The 20,010-nt window shown below is 41.2% G+C and overlaps 1 protein-coding gene across 1 annotated transcript in view; it reads right to left on the bottom strand.

The window, feature by feature from the left end:
• ARAP2 (ArfGAP with RhoGAP domain, ankyrin repeat and PH domain 2) overlaps positions 1–20,010 on the bottom strand; it is a 570,354-nt gene that overhangs the window by 67,602 nt on the left and 482,742 nt on the right. Inside the window, exon 28 of the mRNA XM_082248393.1 lies at positions 5,837–5,976. Within this exon, the coding sequence (XP_082104519.1) occupies positions 5,837–5,976 (140 nt within the window). The remainder of the gene's footprint in view (positions 1–5,836; positions 5,977–20,010) is intronic.

Genomic DNA, 20,010 nt, shown 5'->3' with positions numbered 1-20,010 from the left:
CTTCAGGCTGGCCCATTTTACAGATATAGCTATGTAAAACATTAAAAATAAGTGTCTATACTGTTTAAAATCCAGTAGAACACTGTTTAACCCTGCTTCACCCTGCTCTGCACATGCTCAGTTGCTCTCCATTTTAGGCATTTTTAGGCACTGCTGAGTTTACAGAGGCAGATCTGCTGACAGCCTTAAAGTAGAATTAAACCCTCCTTTCCTTTACAGCCAAGGGAGCTGCTTCTGTTTGATCTGCAACTGCCGTGGTGCTGCACAGGTGATCAGTTATGATACCAGCCATTTGATGGTTTAACATTTTGGATGAGGACACAAGCAAATGTGACTGTTAGCAAATCCTTCTGGTCTTAAAGTGGTTAAACAGAAGCAGCATACTTGGCGTAAAGGATAGGAGGGTTTAATTATGTTTTAAGGCTGTCAGCAGATCTGCTCAGCAGGGTCTAAAAATCCCTAAAATAGTAGAGCAACTGAGCATTGCAGAGCAGGGTGAAACAGTATATTACTGGATTATAAACAGTAAAGACACTTATTTTTAATTTTTTACATAGCTATATCTGTAAATGGGCCAGCCTGAAGTGATCTAGCAGAACTTCATTTTATGACTAAAGCTTCACTTTAAAGTTTAGGTTAAAGTATAACCAAAGGCATTTTGTTTTTCTTTTTAAAGTTTTGATTAGTGTGTGCCTTTTCTAGAGAGATTCACTCTTTCTTTTTGTCCTAATGACCATGGTAACTCACATCTGAAAGTTAGGGAAAGTGTAAAATGTATATTTCCAACCAGAACAGAAACAGTGGCAAAATCTTCCAATAGATACCTCTGCTCTGTCTAGGAGGACCTTTACCTAACTTTGAGAGACTTGCTTTAATTTACTGCTGTATTTACAGGACAATTGGCAAAAAAGGAAAGGGACTAAAAGAATTTGAGTACTTCCCTATTCTGTCCAAAAAAAAAAAGAAAAAAAGATTTTGGTTTTGGATATACTTTAGGCATTAAGCACTAATTTAAATGGTCATATTAAAATTAACTGTCAAAAGTCAACAGCAAAGCCTATATACAGTATTTATATGTAATCAATCACCTGGCTGCTGACATATGTAGGGAGTAGGGATGATCGAACGGTTCGTGTCGACCATCGGTTCGGCCCGAACATTGGGTGTTCGAGGTTCGGCCGAATTTAGAACTTTTTGCCCCAAAAGTTCGGAATTCGGCAACCAGAACCGCCCAAAATGCAATGCTTCAGGAAATGGGCTTTAAAAGCCTGTGATTGGACCAGAACCATTAGCAAAAGCCAATTGAGGGGGCAGGAGAATGCTAGGAATGTGATTGGAGTGACTAGGGGGTCCCTAGACCAATCATTAGTGAATACGCCCCCCAGTATATAAGATCGCCCCTATAATATTCCTAGCATTGTTATACTGGACATGGAAGAGAGTGGAATGCTGTTCTGTTAATTTTACTTTAAAAGTGTCATTTAGCTATTTTTAGTGTGAGGAAAGGGATATCTAGTGTAGTTAGAGTGCTCCTTTACACTTAAGTTAGCTTCAAAAATTGAGTTTCTGTAGGGAAAGTGTTAAGTGTAAGGGGACCGTAGTGTAGTGTAGTGTAGGGTTAACTGGCAGTGACTGCTATGGCAGGGTGACAAAACCCTTCCATAGCAGGGTGACCGCTATAGAGAAATGATCATTTCTCTGAATTGCTTCGGCACACCCATATGGCTTCTCACCAGCCAAGCATTTTTTATGCTGCAGGGGCTGCCACTGCCAGTGCTTTTTTGAGGACATGTTTGATGTCAGACATGACATCTGAACATGTGTATAGGGGGTATATATAGACATATATGTCTGTATATATACCCCTAGATATATATAGGTGTGATAGTAGCAGAAATAAATGCTTGCGCTAATGAAATCATTTACAGTAATATATTTCTGCTACTATCACACCTATATATGTCTAGGGGTATATATTCAGACATATATGTGTATATATACCCCCTATACACATGTTCAGATGTTTTGCCTGCCTCAAAAGAACCCAAAAAAATGCCAAAAAAACGCTAGCGTCAAAAAAAAAATGCCCAGGTGTGTTTTTGCTGGCATTTTTTGGGGGGTTTTGGAGGCAGGCAAAACATCTGAACTTGTGCACAGTACCACTATACACAAGTTCAGATGTTTTTCCTGACTGCAAAGAACTCAAAAAAATGCCTTCTATTAAACCGGCAAGGTGTTACAGCAGCGAAGCAAACCCCCTGTCAGAAAGTTTTCTAATACAAACAATCTTTTTTTTTTATGGTTCTGGACATGCTACAGAGCTGAAACTTCACATGCACACCTTTTAGACCCCCCAGATACTAAATCCAAAGTAAAAATAAAAAAATCTCTCTCTTTTTTTTTTTAATTTTTTCAATAATTGGCTTTTTTATCAAAAATGACAATTTTTAAGAACTTTTTTTTGTGTGATTAATAGTTAATGGGGCATGACCCAGAACCCTAGGCACTTTTTAGGGGCATTTATTGGGTTTTAGGGCTTAAAAATGGTGTTTTTTGATTACCGAAGTTTGGGTCCCATTGATTTCAATGGGGTTCTGAAATCCGAACCGAACTTTTGGAAAATTCAGTTGTTCTGGTCGAACCGAACTTTTCAAAAGTTCGATCATCCTTAGTAGGGAGCAGTAACATTGTCATTCATTTTTTAATTTTTTGTATATTCATATTTTATTCATCTTTCAAGAGGCATATACATTTTCAAGTTGTTACAAAGGTAAGGAGGTGTCTTTTTTATGCAAGCTGCAATTGGGAAAAAACTTGGTCTCTGTCGACACACTTGACCAGAGTTTCTGTACGCTGCTTTTGCATGGGTAGGTTGCTTGTAAATTGTATTGTTCATAATTGTAACTTGTTTCTTGGTAAAGGAAAATGTTGCTTTAAAATGATAATGCGTAATGTATTTATGTTTCACTAATTAGGATGTTCTAAAATGGACACAGTATATCTGTTTACTAATTCATTTATAATTCTTTTGTTTGCTAAATTGGTATTGAGAAGAATGGAAGACCATAAACAGTTACTTTGTCATATGTTGTTAATGAAACCCCTGGTAAGAACTACTAATTTCAGAACATTGCATTTTAATAACTATTGTAACAGCTGTTAAGGCTGTATAAAGTAATAAACAAAGAGGCTGATTTTACTATAATAAAGTAATGCCATATGGTGTGCCAGCATAAAATGTTTAAAATATGTTTGCTTCTGGCATGTTGTTTAAGTACAGTATGAGCATAAGTGCATACAGGGAAACACCTATTCATACTTTTCATATAAACTAAATGTGTTCTTTGGCCCAAGAGGCAAAATATCAGAGAAGAAATACATATACAATATGTATACGCCGCATATTTGCACTGATGGAATAGTGGAGAGTATATGTTTCCACACTAAAGATCTAAGTCAAGTTCCATTGTAGGCTAGCCTCCCATAATATTCTTAAATATCAAAAATATGTGCACCCTTGTAATAAATTAAAAAAAAAATTAGCTGGCATACTGTTTTCAAATCTGATGTTCTCAGCACTTTAAGTCCTAAATTAGTAATTTCTATAGTTCAACTCCCTAGACAGAGCAGTGGTTGGTACAGTTAATCAGAAAGAAATCATGATGTGAGGGAGAGCAAAGTCAGTCAGCATGTAATTCTGTTCCTTTATGAAGGATGGGGATCCTTGCAAACCCTTGTTTGCTTGTTACTCGTCTCTGTAGGACATTCGAGGCTGGGAGAATAAGTCTTCTTTCTAATTATTCCTGTGTTTCTAGACATTTTAAGTCACTATTAGCCATAAGACATTTTTTTTTTTTTATCATGAAGAACCACTGAGTTTGCAGCATACCTCTGAGTCTTGTTTGCTTTGCTTAAATGCTATGGACCTACAGTAGTTGTGGTAAATGTGTATTTATTCTTTAAAGCCCAACTTCAGCTTTTAAACCTCTAATAAACCTTTATCACCGGTTGCCTATGAAAGTAAAAAGCAGCTTTCACTGCAATCCTCACCTCCTCTTTGCTGTCCACCTCCTCTCTAAATATTTGCTCCATCCACCTCCTGCCACCATTCTTTAGGAATGACTGATGCCCAGCATGATTTAATCTAGTTACTGTGAATCTAGGCTGTCACGGACACACCCCAGAGGCTGCATTTTTATGCCAGCCTGGGTTTACAGTACAAAGGAGCATTTGTCATTACCCAAGCTTCATTCTGTGCTTCAATATGTAATGAAAAGGACCAATGATGAAATTTTTAATGTACTGGGCTGGGGTGTGTTGGGGATGAAGGGGAAAACCTAAAATGATGCTTTAAAATGGCAAACTGAGGGCTTCATAAGGATCTTGAATGTAATGTATTTATTTTTTTAACAATGGCAGTGCATAATATAAAGCATCAGGTCACCTAGAAATGAAAGTTTAGTTATACATGGAGCCTGGTGAAATGAGTCACACACTGGCTTATCATATCACACTTTGGAGGAAACATCACTGTCAGTACCTGGCCAAGTTTTTCTATTGGAATGTGAGGGTATGCAAGGATAGTCCAGGATGCATGCTTGGATAAGGGTCTTGTATGGATTTTTTGGCGGGACTTGACCCTTTTTTTGTTATTTTAGAGTGGGGTTACCATTAAACTCATACCCGAAGGGGGGAAAGGAACTCAATGCCATTTTTTTTTTTTGCATGGGGTAATGGGGTATCTTCACTTACATCTACAGTAGACCCTCATATAGGATAAAGGTCTAGTATAGATGAATTGGATCCCCACCCACTCTGTTTTCAAACAGAATAAAGGCTGAGAGCTGTCATTTTACCGGCAATTTAAACATACATTTTAATAAATGTCAGTTTTTCTGTAGTAGGTGCACAAAGCAAGGTCCATAAAGACATGGATGAGCGTGTTTGTGGTGGAGGAACGTGACTGGCTTGCACAGAGTTCTGAACTCAACCCGATAGAACACCTTTGGGATGAATTAGAGTGGAGACTGTGAGCCAGACCTTCTTGTCCACATCACTGCCTGACCTCACAAATGTTCTTCTGGAAGAATGGTCAAACATTTCCATAGACACACTCCTAAACCTTGTGGACAGCCTTCCCAGAAGAGCTGAAGCTGTTATAGCTGCAAAGGGTGGGCCATCTCAATATTGAACCCTACGGACTAAGACTGAGATGTCATTAAAGTTCATGTGCGTGAAAGGCAGGCGTCTCAATACCTTTGGATAGATAGATAGATAGATAGATAGATAGATAGATAGATAGATAGATAGATAGATAGATAGATAGATAGATAGATAGATAGATAGATAGATAGATAGATAGATAGATAGATAGATAGATAGATAGATAGATAGATAGATAGATAGATAGATAGATAGATAGATAGATAGATAGATAGATAGATAGATAGATAGATAGATAGATAGATAGATAGATAGATAGATAGATAGATAGATAGATAGATAGATAGATAGATAGATCGATCATATTACAAGGTCCATTTTAACTCTAGTGTTATATACAGTAATCAGTGACTGCATGTCATTATGCTTTATAAAAACATGATCGTATAATAAATATGTGTACAACTATGACAATAAAAAAAGTATAGAGTTTCTATAGTACATCAGTTCAATTGCTAAAACACTTTAGTACCATTTACAGATGCAGCTCCATGTATTGTATATAAAACCTGTCCACAAAGCATAACAAATGTACTTAGAGAGAGCTTAGATGGGTGTTAAAAACGAATAAAGTATATTTCCAGCAGAACCCAAATTGTTGAAATAATTCTACCTTTATGTCTTTGTAGATAAGAAGCTTCCTTTCGCTCAAAACAAAATATCTCTCTTGAAACTTATTTCCGGAGAGAAGTTTGGATGAATTTTCTTTGTATTTCATGTTCCCTGACTGAATGTGCCGAGAAGGATTTTTATCTACAAAGATAAAAAAAAGAGCTGAATTACAATATAAATTTATTAAACAGCTTTAGGCAACAAGTAAGTTCATCCTGCAAACTACTAATGCTATCTAGGAAACTCATTGCTAAAGTCAGAACGCTTCAGTCCAGTTAGGACTGCTGGCTTTGTAGCTTGCAATCTGATTGAACAATCTTCTTTAACTTTACAAACAATGAAGTAGTAAAGGAGCTACTTTTCCGTATATAAAGTTAGTAGGTCCTAAGGAAAGCATCTACCTTATCATTTTGGTAGATCTAAAGGTGGATAAATGGAGAGTGCACTTTTGGATTGCAAGGTTTATGGCCAGCTTGGGCAATAGATGAGAAATCAAGTACTTGTAGTAGTTCTTGATTACAGATCATATGACAAACCTCAGTTGTCACCTGTGTAAATTTTTTGGCTGATATAAATAGGGAAATAATAATGTGAATGCATACAGATGTCAGAAAATGGAGTTAAACCAATGACCACAAAATGAATGTTAGTAGAATAAACCTCAGAGGTCCTCAGACTGCGACCCAGGAAACACAGTTGCATGTGTTTAAATGGAAAATTAAATGTTTGACTAGAACTCCCCTCAACGTGAACTCTTAAAATGTATGTATAAACAATTATACAGAATATAATTTTTAACAGACTGACCCATTACCTAATACTGTTTTGCTTAACAAACAGGAGGTAATCCTTAGACGTGCACTGAATTTACAAGACCGACTAGCTCTTAACATTATAAACCCTGCTCTTAAATCCTCCTTTTTCTCTGAACTAAAAGGATTTTTGCCTTGTAACCAGCATGGTCTGTGTACTGTAGACAACAAAAGGAAAAGAAAGATCACTATTTTTTCCTCATCAGTTACCTGGAAAGAATACCCTATAGATTCTTTCATATCATGTGAGTCCAGACACATAGTTTATCTCCTCGAGTGCTCCTGCAAAAACCAGTACATAGGTAGAACTACTAGGGGATTGAGAGATGGACTGAGGAGACATGTCTAGAATATCAGAAAAGGATTCAAACACCATACTTTATCTGCTCATTTCAGAGGATGTCACAACAGAGATCCCATCATTTTAAAATTTATAGGTATCACCAAACTTCAACCGCATTGGAGAAATCTCAAAATTAGAAATGAAATGGTTATACAAATTAAAATCTTTCCCCCCATGGTGTTGACTATTGAATGAGAGGTCAACTGTTTCATCGACACCAGTTGAAAAAAGACAACTGACACCTGCATTATATATACATTTCTTTGTATTTACTATATATGCATTTTATGTCAAATATGCAACCCACATTGCATTTCAGATTCCTCTATATACTTTCTAAAAATATAAATTTTTCTAAAAAAAAATAAAGTGTCGTCTTAGTTTTTTTGCCCTTCGTCCATGGGAATATGGTGCTGAATTGGCAGCCATGTCCCTCATATATTATCTTTATAATTTTCCCTTTAATCATTTTTAACTATTTTTACTTATAAATTGAAAATCCCTCACCTTTTTCCTACATTTTGGGAATTCTTTTCTTGTAAGCACTTTTAATGGAACTGTATGCTCCATTTTTACTTTCTGATCTCTTTTAAAATTGCGCCTGGACTACTTACTGCTTTTGGTCTATAGGCAAATGATGCCAGACAGGAAGTAACATTTTAGACCACAAAAACATGGCACAGACACTGAAAATGACATCATAGGCTGCTAAAACATGGCACAGAGACAGGAAATAATGTTCAGAGCCCTGTCTGTCCCCATTTACTGGATTTCAGACATGTGAGGGTAACATATAAAAAGTGTGTGTTTTTGCTGGTATTGTAAAGCTCCTGATGATGCGCGTGGCACGGAAAGGTCATTGAGCTTTATCTTACATGCCTGAGATCCAGCCGCCATTCTTCTTGTAGTCTGGTGGCATCAAATGTAAATGGTGTGACCCAGCAGTATATGTCATAACACTTTAACTTGTGGACTACTATGTTTATTTTTAAAGTTTTTTATACTTTTAATCTTTTGTTGAAAATAAATTCTACACTATAAGCCTTTCTCTCTCTGGCATTGGTGATTCATTGCTCAGATGGATGTTTTTCCTTTGATGTCCATGTACAATATTGGAGGAATATTCATATCCAGTAAATGCTGCATGCAACCCCTGTGAAGAAGGAACAGAGAGTAATAAACAAGTTTTGCTGCTCTATATTTTAGACAGCACTTGGTTCTGGTGAGATTGCACTCTGTATGTTTGGTGGAGGGAAGAACACCAAGGTGGAGGTTGCCATACAGTTGAAAGAGAACAAGAAGGAGAGGTGCCTCTAAGTGTAGGCATTAAAACAATTTATTGGAGATCATATAATTTGCAACTCACATGAATTTAAATAAGGGTAAGCACATCCTGTGTGGTGGGAGTCACAAGAATGTCCCCAGTGATCGTGGTGCTGGTACACCCGCTAGCAGCACAGTAGTGGAAATCCCTCCCACTGGTCACCGCTGGTAGAGAGCCAGCCATGTGGTGGATGGTGAACCCAAAGCAAGGCTAGAAGCACAGGTGGCTAGACGGTGTGGGACAACGGCGTTACTGGAGTGCGACGCGTTTCCGAGTATGTGCACTGCGATTATTACGGCAGCCAAACTGCTTTTTCAAGCATAGATACAAGAATAGACATAGGGCTTGATTTATACCACCTGGGGGAGGTGCTAATGACTACAATTTAAATATGTATGTGGCAAAGCAAGTTTAGATTATATCAACTGTGAAAGGGATTGAATCAATACAGAGATATAGGTTATAATGATAACTAAACACTATACACAGGGTATATATGGAAATGAATATAAAATAACAATAAGATAACAAAAAAAAGGAAACTACACTGTTTGAGTAAATACTATTAGAAAATTATTAAAAATGGGGGGTGAGAAAAGGAAAAAAATATATAATGGGAACCTATGTATGTGAATACAAGAAGTAAAAGGAGGAGAGAGAAAAATTCTATACGTAAGAATCATGTAAAGGAAAATCTAGGTGGATTACTAATAAGAAAAGAAAATATACTGTAAAAAAGGCAATGTATATAGGATGTATAAATCAATTATTCCGCTTACAAGAATGCACTCGAGATAAAAAATGCAGCGTACTATATTTATGTAAGTTAAAAAAGTTTTAGAAATTAAGGATGGAGCTTGGGAAATACTGAAGCATGAAAGAGATGTATAAATTACATGCTCGATGCATGCACGGCTAGTCCACTGGTCGCTGTGACCACAACATAGCCACAAACGCATATATATGCACAAAATGGTAACACCCAAAATAATTATTTAGAAAATGTGAGAACTAAAATTGATTATTATATTACTCACTGATAAGGAAGTACCTGCCACCCCCATGAAAACCAAGATCTATAGATACTTAGAAAAAAGGGGAGGGGGGAGGAAAAAAAATTTGGAAATGATCAATTTTGTAACAACAGAAAATAATATATGAGAAACGACAATGGATAGAGCATTGAAAGGGCTAGAGAACAGTGGCCAATTCAATACTCTCGTTAAGGCCTCCTGGCGAAAGAATTTCTAAATTGTAGATCCAGAAAGTTTCTCTGGCATATAGTTTTTTTATGTCGTTCGGTATCTGAAAGGGATTAAGACATCTGTTCAATGACCCAAACCTTAAGTCCAGCAGTGGATTGTTGGTGAAATTTCAGAAAATGTCGTGGAATGCTGTGATTGCCTTTGCCCTCCTCTATAAGGCGTCTATGCTTGCCAAACCGTCCTCTAAGGGCACGGATGGTATGGCCAACATAGAATAGTCCACAGGGGCAGGAAAGACCATAGACAACAAAATCTGAGGAGCAATTCAAAAAACTCTCTAACTGAAAAATCGTACTATTTGCACAGAGCGTCTTTTGACCATGGTGTAAAAATTAGCATGTTTAGCATAGAACCTTATGGCACTGATACATCCTAAGGGTATCAGAACAGGTGTGGTAGATGGGTGGACACAAGATTTTAATTTACTAGGAGCGATCTTATTGTTTAGATTCAGGGCCCTGCGGTAAGTGACTCTGGGATGATAGTTTTAAGGTGGGGATCCTCTTGTAATATGTTCCAATGCTGAGCCAAATTTCTTTCCATTTTTTTGTATTGAAAATGAAAGGTAGGGCGTGGCTTGCAAGTGCTCGTGATTGCAGCCTAAGCCGAGATCTCTCCGCAGCCGACTGGAGAATGCCAAAATCCAGACAGGAAGCCAGCAACTCTCAGGCTCCAAACTACCCTCACTTGCACAGAGAACCTCTACCAGCAATGTCCCGCAAATGGAAGGAAGATCGGTGCTCAAAGAAGGTCACCACTTTCTTCCTCTGGCCAGCTCCAGGGAGAGAGAAGATCCAAGATGGCGCCGCCACTCGAGCCTCGCGCTCTCCTTCATCCTACAGGGACCTCCCTGATGCAGATCTAGAGGAACAACTTAATGGATTGCCACCCAGCTTCCCCCACCACTCTTCCCCGACTAGCCCGGTGTCTCACAGCCCAGCCAAGGCCAGGATGAAGATGGATTCTCTCCTCCAGGCCGCAACCACAGTGAGTACAGAGCTCCATCCTGAAAACACTCCACTACAACTACAATCATCCATAGCAGCCTTCTCTACTTCAGGACAGCCTGTCCTGGATATAACCATGAAGGATATGTTACTATCATTACAATCCTCCCTCATGATTAACTTTGCTTCCCTTAATAACAAATTCACATCTGACATGCAGCAAATGGGAGACAGAGTACAATACTTAGAAAACAAAATGGAGGAATGTACTGATACAGTAAATTAGTGGATGCTTATGTAGAACAAAAAGATGACACCTTGTGGATTAAAGCAAAATTGGTGGATCTTGACGATCGCTCAAGCCGCAACAATATTAAAAAAAAATTCCACCTTCAGAGCTGCAGCCCTATGCCAGAAATGTATTCTCTGCTCTAATACCTGAATTATCACCAATAGAACTTACTATCGATCACTTACATAGGATCCCTAAGCCAAAGCACATTGAGGACTCAATCCCCAGAGATGTCCTTATGAGGATACACTTCTACCAAGTAAAAGAGCAAATCCTCTCTAAAGCAAGGGCAATCATGACTCTATGCAGATCTTTCACAAGATACCCTGCAAATGAGAAGCCAACTAGAAACAGTGACCAAAGCCCTTAATAATCATAAGTTACTGTACAAATGGTGGCACCCGGCCACCTTACTGATCACCCGAAAATGGCACATCCCATGCCATCTCTACCATTGACAGCGGAAAGAAACTCCTTCATTCCTGGGTAATTATCCCAGAGATGCCAAGAAATGACTCAGGCAACCCCAACAAAACCAAACCGCCTCATTATGGGCAAAATCACAAGTCTAAATCATATGAACACTCCTTTCCTATACAAATTACAGTGAATCTACCTTTCGGTCTAGCCTACAGCTCAACTACACATAGTCTCTGAACTCTTACACCCAAGTTTGTGTTAGGAACTCTCAGAGTTTAACATTGCTGACGTTTGTGTTACAAGTTTGTTTTTTTTTTTCTTTTTTTTTTTTACCTTTTTCTTTTCAAGTCGTTAACCACCTCAGCACACTGACTCTGATACCTACTTGAATCCTTAATCACGCACCTCATTGTTCAGCGAGTAACATTTCTTTTCTCCATACCACAGTCTTTTAGCCGGACAGATTAGGCACGCCTCTCCTGGAACCTTTCCACTGAGGAACGTCCCTTGATCAACTCTTCGGCCTCCAGAACCCCAGCCTACACAAGTCCTTCAACTGTAAGTGTCTTCCATTCAGCATACGGCCTTCAAATTACAGAACATGACCATCAAGATACTTCCCCTGAATGCAAAACGCCTAATTGTGACGTTCTTTGCGTCCAAGATACCCACTTTGAACATGAGGCACCACCGACTTGCACTCACTTCCCTTATGTCTTCAAAGCCTCCTACACAAAGAAAAAAGGGGAGTACTTATAGCTATCCGAGACACTGTTGCATTTCAACTGCATAACAGCTTTACAGACCCGGAAGGTCGCTTTATCATATTGCTCTTCTTCATTGACAACACACAACATACATCAGTATCCCTCTATGCTCTTAACCATCGCCAAATGACAATCCTGAAAAAAGTTGTCAAAAAAGCAATAAGGCCTCCAACAAGGTCACCTTTTACTGTGTGGAAACTTTAACCTAGTACCTAACAACAAGATGGATTTAACCTCAGGACCTAAGAGGCATGAATCCCCTCTAAGTAAATTAATTTCTTCCAATGATTTGTCTGGCGTGTACAGGTGTTGTCATGCTGACGAACGAGATTACACGTTCCTGTCCCCGTATCATAACACCTACTCATGTATAGATATCTTTGTATCAGATAAATGGCTACCACAAAAAATATCAGCCTCAATCATCCACACTGTCACTTGGTCAGACCACGCACCCATTGACATCACCCTATCAAACAAACCATCTCACCCCCAAACATGGCGAGCAAACAACTTCCTCTTACAGGACCCCACATACGCTACACCACTCACAAAACATTTAGCTGATTTTTTCTCTCTCAATTCCAATTTAGTGATTAATCCAGCTGCAGTGCGGAATGTTCATAAAGCCATAATTAGGGGTGTTTTTATTCAGTTAGGAGCTTGTGCAAAGAAAAAGAGCTTGTGTACAGAACTGTACATGTGATGTGGACTGCGACAATTAGAGACATTGTGTCTTTCACACTCCACAAGAAAGTCAAAGACCCACAAGGACGCTACTTACTTTTAATATGTGATAGTAACTCCACAACCTATACCATTGCTAAGGTATATGCACCCAACTCCCATCAAGTCCACTTTCTTAACAAATTGCTATGCAAAATATGTACACAACAAAAAGGCTCTCTATTGCTATGTGGAGAATTCAGTCTCATCCCTGAACCATCTAGGGACTCCACGTCTACCTCTAGAGATCATGGACCCACACTCCATAGCTCAGCATACCAACACGATCTGTTTGATGCATGGCGCTGCTATCATGAAGGTGAGAGAGACTTCACCTTCTTTTCCACAACCCATCAATCCTATTCACGTAAAGAATTTTATTAGTGGACCAGTGGCTTCTAACTAAGACTACCTCAACGTATTACATGGTCGGACCATGCCTCAGTTGTGCTGACAATAAAAGATTCCCTGTCTTCCATTACCATTCCAATCTGTAGAGCAAATCAATTCCTTCTACAAAAGAATGACACCAAACAAATAATAGAAAGACATTTATTGGAGTTTTTCGCAGATAATGATGCCCACTTTACTTTATGAAATGCTCATAAGGCATCCATTAGGGGTATTTTCATCAAACTGGGGACAGGAGTAAAGAGGCAGCGACAAAAGCGTCTACGCAAACTTACTGATGAAATTCACAAATTATAAAACCAAAATAAACAAAATCCTTCACCCCCGATCTCCCATAAACTGACACACTCGGCTATGACCTCAAATTACCTCTTTGGAGAACTTTGAGAAGACCTTCAGGAGATATAAAAATGACATATTATGCTAATGGTAACAGGGCAGGAAAGGTCTTGGCCCAACGCCTTCAAGGCTGCAGATATAAATCTAAAATCCCATACATAATACACCCACATACCAAGAACAAACGCTATCATCCTAAAGATAGAGCGGATGCCTTTAGCCACTATTACAGTTCCGTTTTTAATCTTAATAGAGATCTAGAGACCTTCCAACCAACCCCTGATTTGATTAACAACTTTTTAAACAAACTAACCCTTCCCCAGTTGACCCCAGAACAACTGAAAATGCTGAAATCACCCTTTGACCCACAGAAATTTCACAAAGCGATAGACACAATACCGATCAATAAATCTCCTGGGTTGGGTGGCTACATAGCAAGTTATAAAACTTTCAAACAGGTTTTAACGCCCTATTTGGTTCGCATCTTCAAGAGACGCTTAAAGCCCTATTATTAACCCTACCCAAGCCAGGGAAGGATCAATCTACTCCCCAAAATTTTAGGCCTTTATCACTCCTTAACAATGACCTAAAACTATATGCCAAGCTTATTTCCCTACGTCTAATAGATGTTCTCCCACTGCTTATACAACCGGACCAATCAGGGTCCACCAAGGGACGCCAGACCACAGATGCGACACGGCGCCTAATAAATATCACCCACTCTGCTAAACTAAGAGGGTCGACTTTTCTGCCTCTAGCACTAGATGCAGAGAAGGCTTTTGACTGAATTCATTGGGGCTATCTAGCTAAAGTATTGTCATCCTTTGGGTTTGCAGGCCCGATATACTCAGCCATTATGGCCTTATACACAAAGCCCTCAGCTCAGGTATATACTTCTGGTGTCCTCTCTACTCCTTTCATTATTACGAATGGGACCCGCTAGGGGTGCCCACTCTCCCCGCTACTCTGTAATTTACTTATGGAACCCTTGGCAAGTTATATTTGCAACCACCCCCGCATTACAGGCTTTAAAGCCCAAAACTCATCACATACCATCAGCCTCTTCACCAATGATATGATATTAATGCTCACAGATGTAGAAAACTCCCTGGCTTCGGTACACTGTGCTTTAAAACGGTTTAACCCCATTTCCTATTACAAGGTGAACAAGTCAAAATCACATGTCCTAGAACTAGACATCCCTCCACCCATGAAGCAGAAACAAAGTGCATTGTTTCCTTACACATAGAGTGATACAGGAATAAACTACTTACGGTAGGTATTACACTAACACCAAAAGTTGGAGAATTGTTCAAAGCTAACAATATCCCATTTCTAGACAACTAATACATTTTCAGTGCAAAAAAAACATGAAAAAAGATATACAGATTTTGCATTGGTGGCTCTGTTCACCAAGCAGTGACATCAGTGTATCAGTGTCACCGCAGGGATTAATTATTCTTTATAATAGATTAATGCTGTGCTAGTACATATTAATACATTTAGAAATCCTGAACATATAATATAGCATCTAGATGTATTGAAAGGGTCCTCTATTCCTGATGGAACAATGACAACTGTTTGTTTTAAAGTGGTTCTAAATGCTGAAGGTTGTTTACCTTCCTGCATTCTATGCAGGAAGGTAAAAAAACCTTCTGTGTGCAGTGGCCACCCCAGACCCCCCAATCCTTCCCTGAGCCCCCTCTGATCCGGTGATGTTCATGATTGCCTCGGCTGTATGGGTGCTCTCCTTCCTCATTGGCTGAGACAGCAGCAGGAGCCCATTGGTTCCCACTGCTGTCAATCACAGCCAGTGAGAGGGGGGGGGGGAGCTCAAGCCGCGGCTTTATGTTTCTTATGGATGTATATAGCAGCATCTCGGGTGTGAGCATGCAGTGGTGCACCCAGGGCAAGCGGCTCTCTCTGGAGGCACTGCTTGGGAGAGGGAGCCAGGAGTAGGGTTGAGCGAACACCTAGATGTCCGTGTTCGACGGGTTCGGCCGAACTTTAAAAAAAAGTCCGGGTCCGTGTCCCGGACTTTTACCGAACTTTTCCCGGACACCGAACCCCATTGAAGTCAATGGGGACCCGAACTTTAAGGCACTAAAATGGCTCTAAAACACCAAAGGAAAGGGCTAGAGTGCTGCAAATGGCAGCAAAACGTAATTAAGAGCATGGCAAGTGCTCTGCAAACAAATGTGGATAGGGAAATAACTTAAAACAACAAAAAAAACCAGAAAAATAAAACAATGTTCTTCTTCATCTCTGAAGGACGAGGCCCATATGGAGTAGGAGGGAGGTTAAGGTGGTGGTGGATGTGGCGGTGACATAGGCGTGCGCACAGGGTGTGCTGGGTGTGCCTGGGCACACCCTAATCACCTAGGGCACATAGCATTGCCAGTGAGGAGATGGGAAAGATCTCCCTGGGACCTGCTCTGCTCTATTTCTCCTTGCCTACAGGTACATGGCCCCGATACATTACTCTCCCTGCTGGCAAACACATGCATGTGTATTTCAACTTTGGGGTGCACACCTTAATGCAATAGGCTGCGCACACCTATGGGCGGTGTAGGTGGAAGCGGCGGTGGAGGAGGACCAGGGCCGGATTAACAGCATCATGGGCTTGGTGCTGAGGATTTTGAAGGGCCTTAGGGCCGTGCCTTGCCATGCACCCAGAGGAGGAAGGGTGCAGCCATGCATGCCTAATTCAACATGGGATGCTGTCTCTGAAGCCCATAAACACATCCATGCATCGCCAACTGTCCCTCCTTGTCCGGCCTTCACGCTGTGTGGGGAGGTTCTGAGGGTGCTGCCTGGGGAAGCGAGCATAGAAGCCAGACTTCTGTGTTTACAAGTGACAGAAGAGCGGTAACAGTGAATATGGCCAACCCGGGGCCTATATAAAAGGTAGGGGCCTGGAGCTGCAGCTCCAATAGCCCCTACATTAATCTGGCCCTGAGGAGGAGGACGAGGTAGCCAACACTGCTTCTTTTCACAAATTTTAAATGAGGGTACACCCCAAAAGAGTGAGAAAGAGCAAAAATGGAACAATGGGTGGGTAAGGTCGGTATCCATTGCTATTCTGCATAAGGTACGGAAAAGTCCCGTGGGATCCATGCCTGGTTCATTTTAATGAACGTGAGCTTGTCCACATTGTCTCTGGACAGGCGGCTGCGCTTGTCTGTTATAACGCCCCCAGCCGTGCTAAATACCCGTTCAGATAATACACTGGCTGCAGGGCACGCCAGCACCTCCAAGGCGTAAAGGGCAAGCTCAGGCCATGTGCCCAATTTGGAGACCCAGAAGTTGAAGGGGGCAGACCCGTCATTCACTACATGTAGGCGTGTGCACACATACTGCTCCACCATGTTGGTAAAATGCTGCCTCCTGCTAAGACGTTCCATCTGAGCTGCTGGTGCTGCTGTTTGTTGTGGCGTGCTGACAAAGCTTTTCCACATTTCGGCCATGCTAACCCTGCCTTCTGAGGTGCTGGCGGTGCCCTGGTTGCGTTGGCGACCTCCTCCTCCTCCTCCTCTGCCTTGTGCTTCCACTGTGGCCCTGCTGTCAGATGGGAATGCCAGCAGCATGGCGTCTACCAGCGTGCGCTTGTACTCGCGCATCTTGCGATCGCGCTCCAGTGAGTGAATTAAGGACGGTACGTTGTCCTTGTAACGGGGATCCAGCAGCGTGGCCACCCAGTAATCAGCACAAGTTAGAATGTGGGCAACTCGGCGGTCGTTGTGGAGACACTGCAGCATGTAATCGCTCATGTGTGCCAGGCTGCCCAGAGGCAACGAAAGGCTGTCCTCTGTGGGAGGTGTATGGTCCGTGTCCTCTGTATCCCCCCAGCCACGCACCAGTGATGGCCATGAGCTGGCCTGGGTGCCACCCTGCTGTGAACATGGTTCCATCTCCTCCTCCAGCTCCTCCTCCTCCTCATCCTCCTCATCCTCCAGAACTGTGCCCCTGCTGGACAATTGCGTCCCTGGCGTTTGCGTGTGCAGGAACCCACCCTCGGAGCCCCTTGCGAATGACTGCCCTGAAAGCCTTGGAAATGTTACCTCTTCATCCTCCTCCTCCTCCTCATCCTGTGCCACATCCTCTTCCATCATCGCCCGAATTGTTTTTTCAAGGAGGCATAGAAGTGGGATAGTTAAGCTGAGAACGGCGTCATTGCCACTGGCCATGTTGGTGGAGTACTCAAAACAGCGCAACAAGGCACACAGGTCTCGCATGGAGGCCCAGTTAAATTAAATAGCGGAATAGAAAATATGATCCAAAAAAAGTGTATGTATATCACACGTACACAACCACACTAGGCCCCAATTACTATTGTTTGTACCCCTAAAAGGCTAGATGAGGAGTAGGGGGAGTATGGAACAGGCAGCACCCTCAAACCTTCAGAAGTATGAGATGAACCCCAACAACTTGGAAAGGTGGATCTCTCTCACACGTACCGACACAGACTATCCCGCAATTCAATTGATCCTCAAAGGTTTTTATTGAATAGCGGAATAGGAAATATGATCAAAAAAAGTGTATGTATCTCGCACGTACACAACCACACTAGGCCCCAATTACTATTGTTTGTACCCCTAAAAGGCTAGATGAGGAGTAGGGGGGGTATGGAACAGGCAGCACCCTCAAACCTTCAGAAGTATGAGATGAACCCCAACAACTTGGAAAGGTGGATCTCTCTCACACGTACCAACACAGACTATCCCCCAATTTAACTGATCCCCAAAGGTTTTTGATTAAATAGCGGAATAGAAAATATGATCCCAAAAAAGTGTATGTATATCACACGTACACAACCACACTAGGCCCCAATTACTATTGTTTGTACCCCTAAAAGGCTAGGAGTAGGGGGAGTATGGAACAGGCAGCACCCTCAAACCTTCAGAAGTATGAGATGAACCCCAACAACTTGGAAAGGTGGATCTCTCTCACACGTACCAACACAGACTATCCCCCAATTTAACTGATCCCCAAAGGTTTTTGATTAAATAGCGGAATAGAAAATATGATCCCAAAAAAGTGTATGTATATCACACGTACACAACCACACTAGGCCCCAATTACTATTGTTTGTACCCCTAAAAGGCTAGGAGTAGGGGGAGTATGGAACAGGCAGCACCCTCAAACCTTCAGAAGTATGAGATGAACCCCAACAACTTGGAAAGGTGGATCTCTCTCACACGTACCAACACAGACTATCCCCCAATTTAACTGATCCCCAAAGGTTTTTGATTAAATAGCGGAATAGAAAATATGATCCAAAAAAAGTGTATGTATATCACACGTACACAACCACACTAGGCCCCAATTACTATTGTTTGTACCCCTAAAAGGCTAGATGAGGAGTAGGGGGAGTATGGAACAGGCAGCACCCTCAAACCTTCAGAAGTATGAGATGAACCCCAACAACTTGGAAAGGTGGATCTCTCTCACACGTACCGACACAGACTATCCCGCAATTCAATTGATCCTCAAAGGTTTTTATTGAATAGCGGAATAGGAAATATGATCAAAAAAAGTGTATGTATCTCGCACGTACACAACCACACTAGGCCCCAATTACTATTGTTTGTACCCCTAAAAGGCTAGATGAGGAGTAGGGGGGGTATGGAACAGGCAGCACCCTCAAACCTTCAGAAGTATGAGATGAACCCCAACAACTTGGAAAGGTGGATCTCTCTCACACGTACCGACACAGACTATCCCGCAATTCAATTGATCCTCAAAGGTTTTTATTGAATAGCGGAATAGGAAATATGATCAAAAAAAGTGTATGTATCTCGCACGTACACAACCACACTAGGCCCCAATTACTATTGTTTGTACCCCTAAAAGGCTAGATGAGGAGTAGGGGGGGTATGGAACAGGCAGCACCCTCAAACCTTCAGAAGTATGAGATGAACCCCAACAACTTGGAAAGGTGGATCTCTCTCACACGTACCGACACAGACTATCCCGCAATTCAATTGATCCTCAAAGGTTTTTATTGAATAGCGGAATAGGAAATATGATCAAAAAAAGTGTATGTATCTCGCACGTACACAACCACACTAGGCCCCAATTACTATTGTTTGTACCCCTAAAAGGCTAGGAGTAGGGGGAGTATGGAACAGGCAGCACCCTCAAACCTTCAGAAGTATGAGATGAACCCCAACAACTTGGAAAGGTGGATCTCTCTCACACGTACCAACACAGACTATCCCCCAATTTAACTGATCCCCAAAGGTTTTTGATTAAATAGCGGAATAGAAAATATGATCCCAAAAAAGTGTATGTATATCACACGTACACAACCACACTAGGCCCCAATTACTATTGTTTGTACCCCTAAAAGGCTAGGAGTAGGGGGAGTATGGAACAGGCAGCACCCTCAAACCTTCAGAAGTATGAGATGAACCTCAACAACTTGGAAAGGTGGATCTCTCTCACACGTACCAACACAGACTATCCCCCAATTTAACTGATCCCCAAAGGTTTTTGATTAAATAGCGGAATAGAAAATATGATCCCA

Source organism: Pelophylax lessonae (genome assembly GCF_965119305.1).
Source record: "Pelophylax lessonae genome assembly, chromosome: 1".
Taxonomy (NCBI): domain Eukaryota; kingdom Metazoa; phylum Chordata; class Amphibia; order Anura; family Ranidae; genus Pelophylax; species Pelophylax lessonae.
Note: the sequence above shows the minus strand (reverse complement) of the source record. Positions and strands in the feature narration are given on the sequence as shown.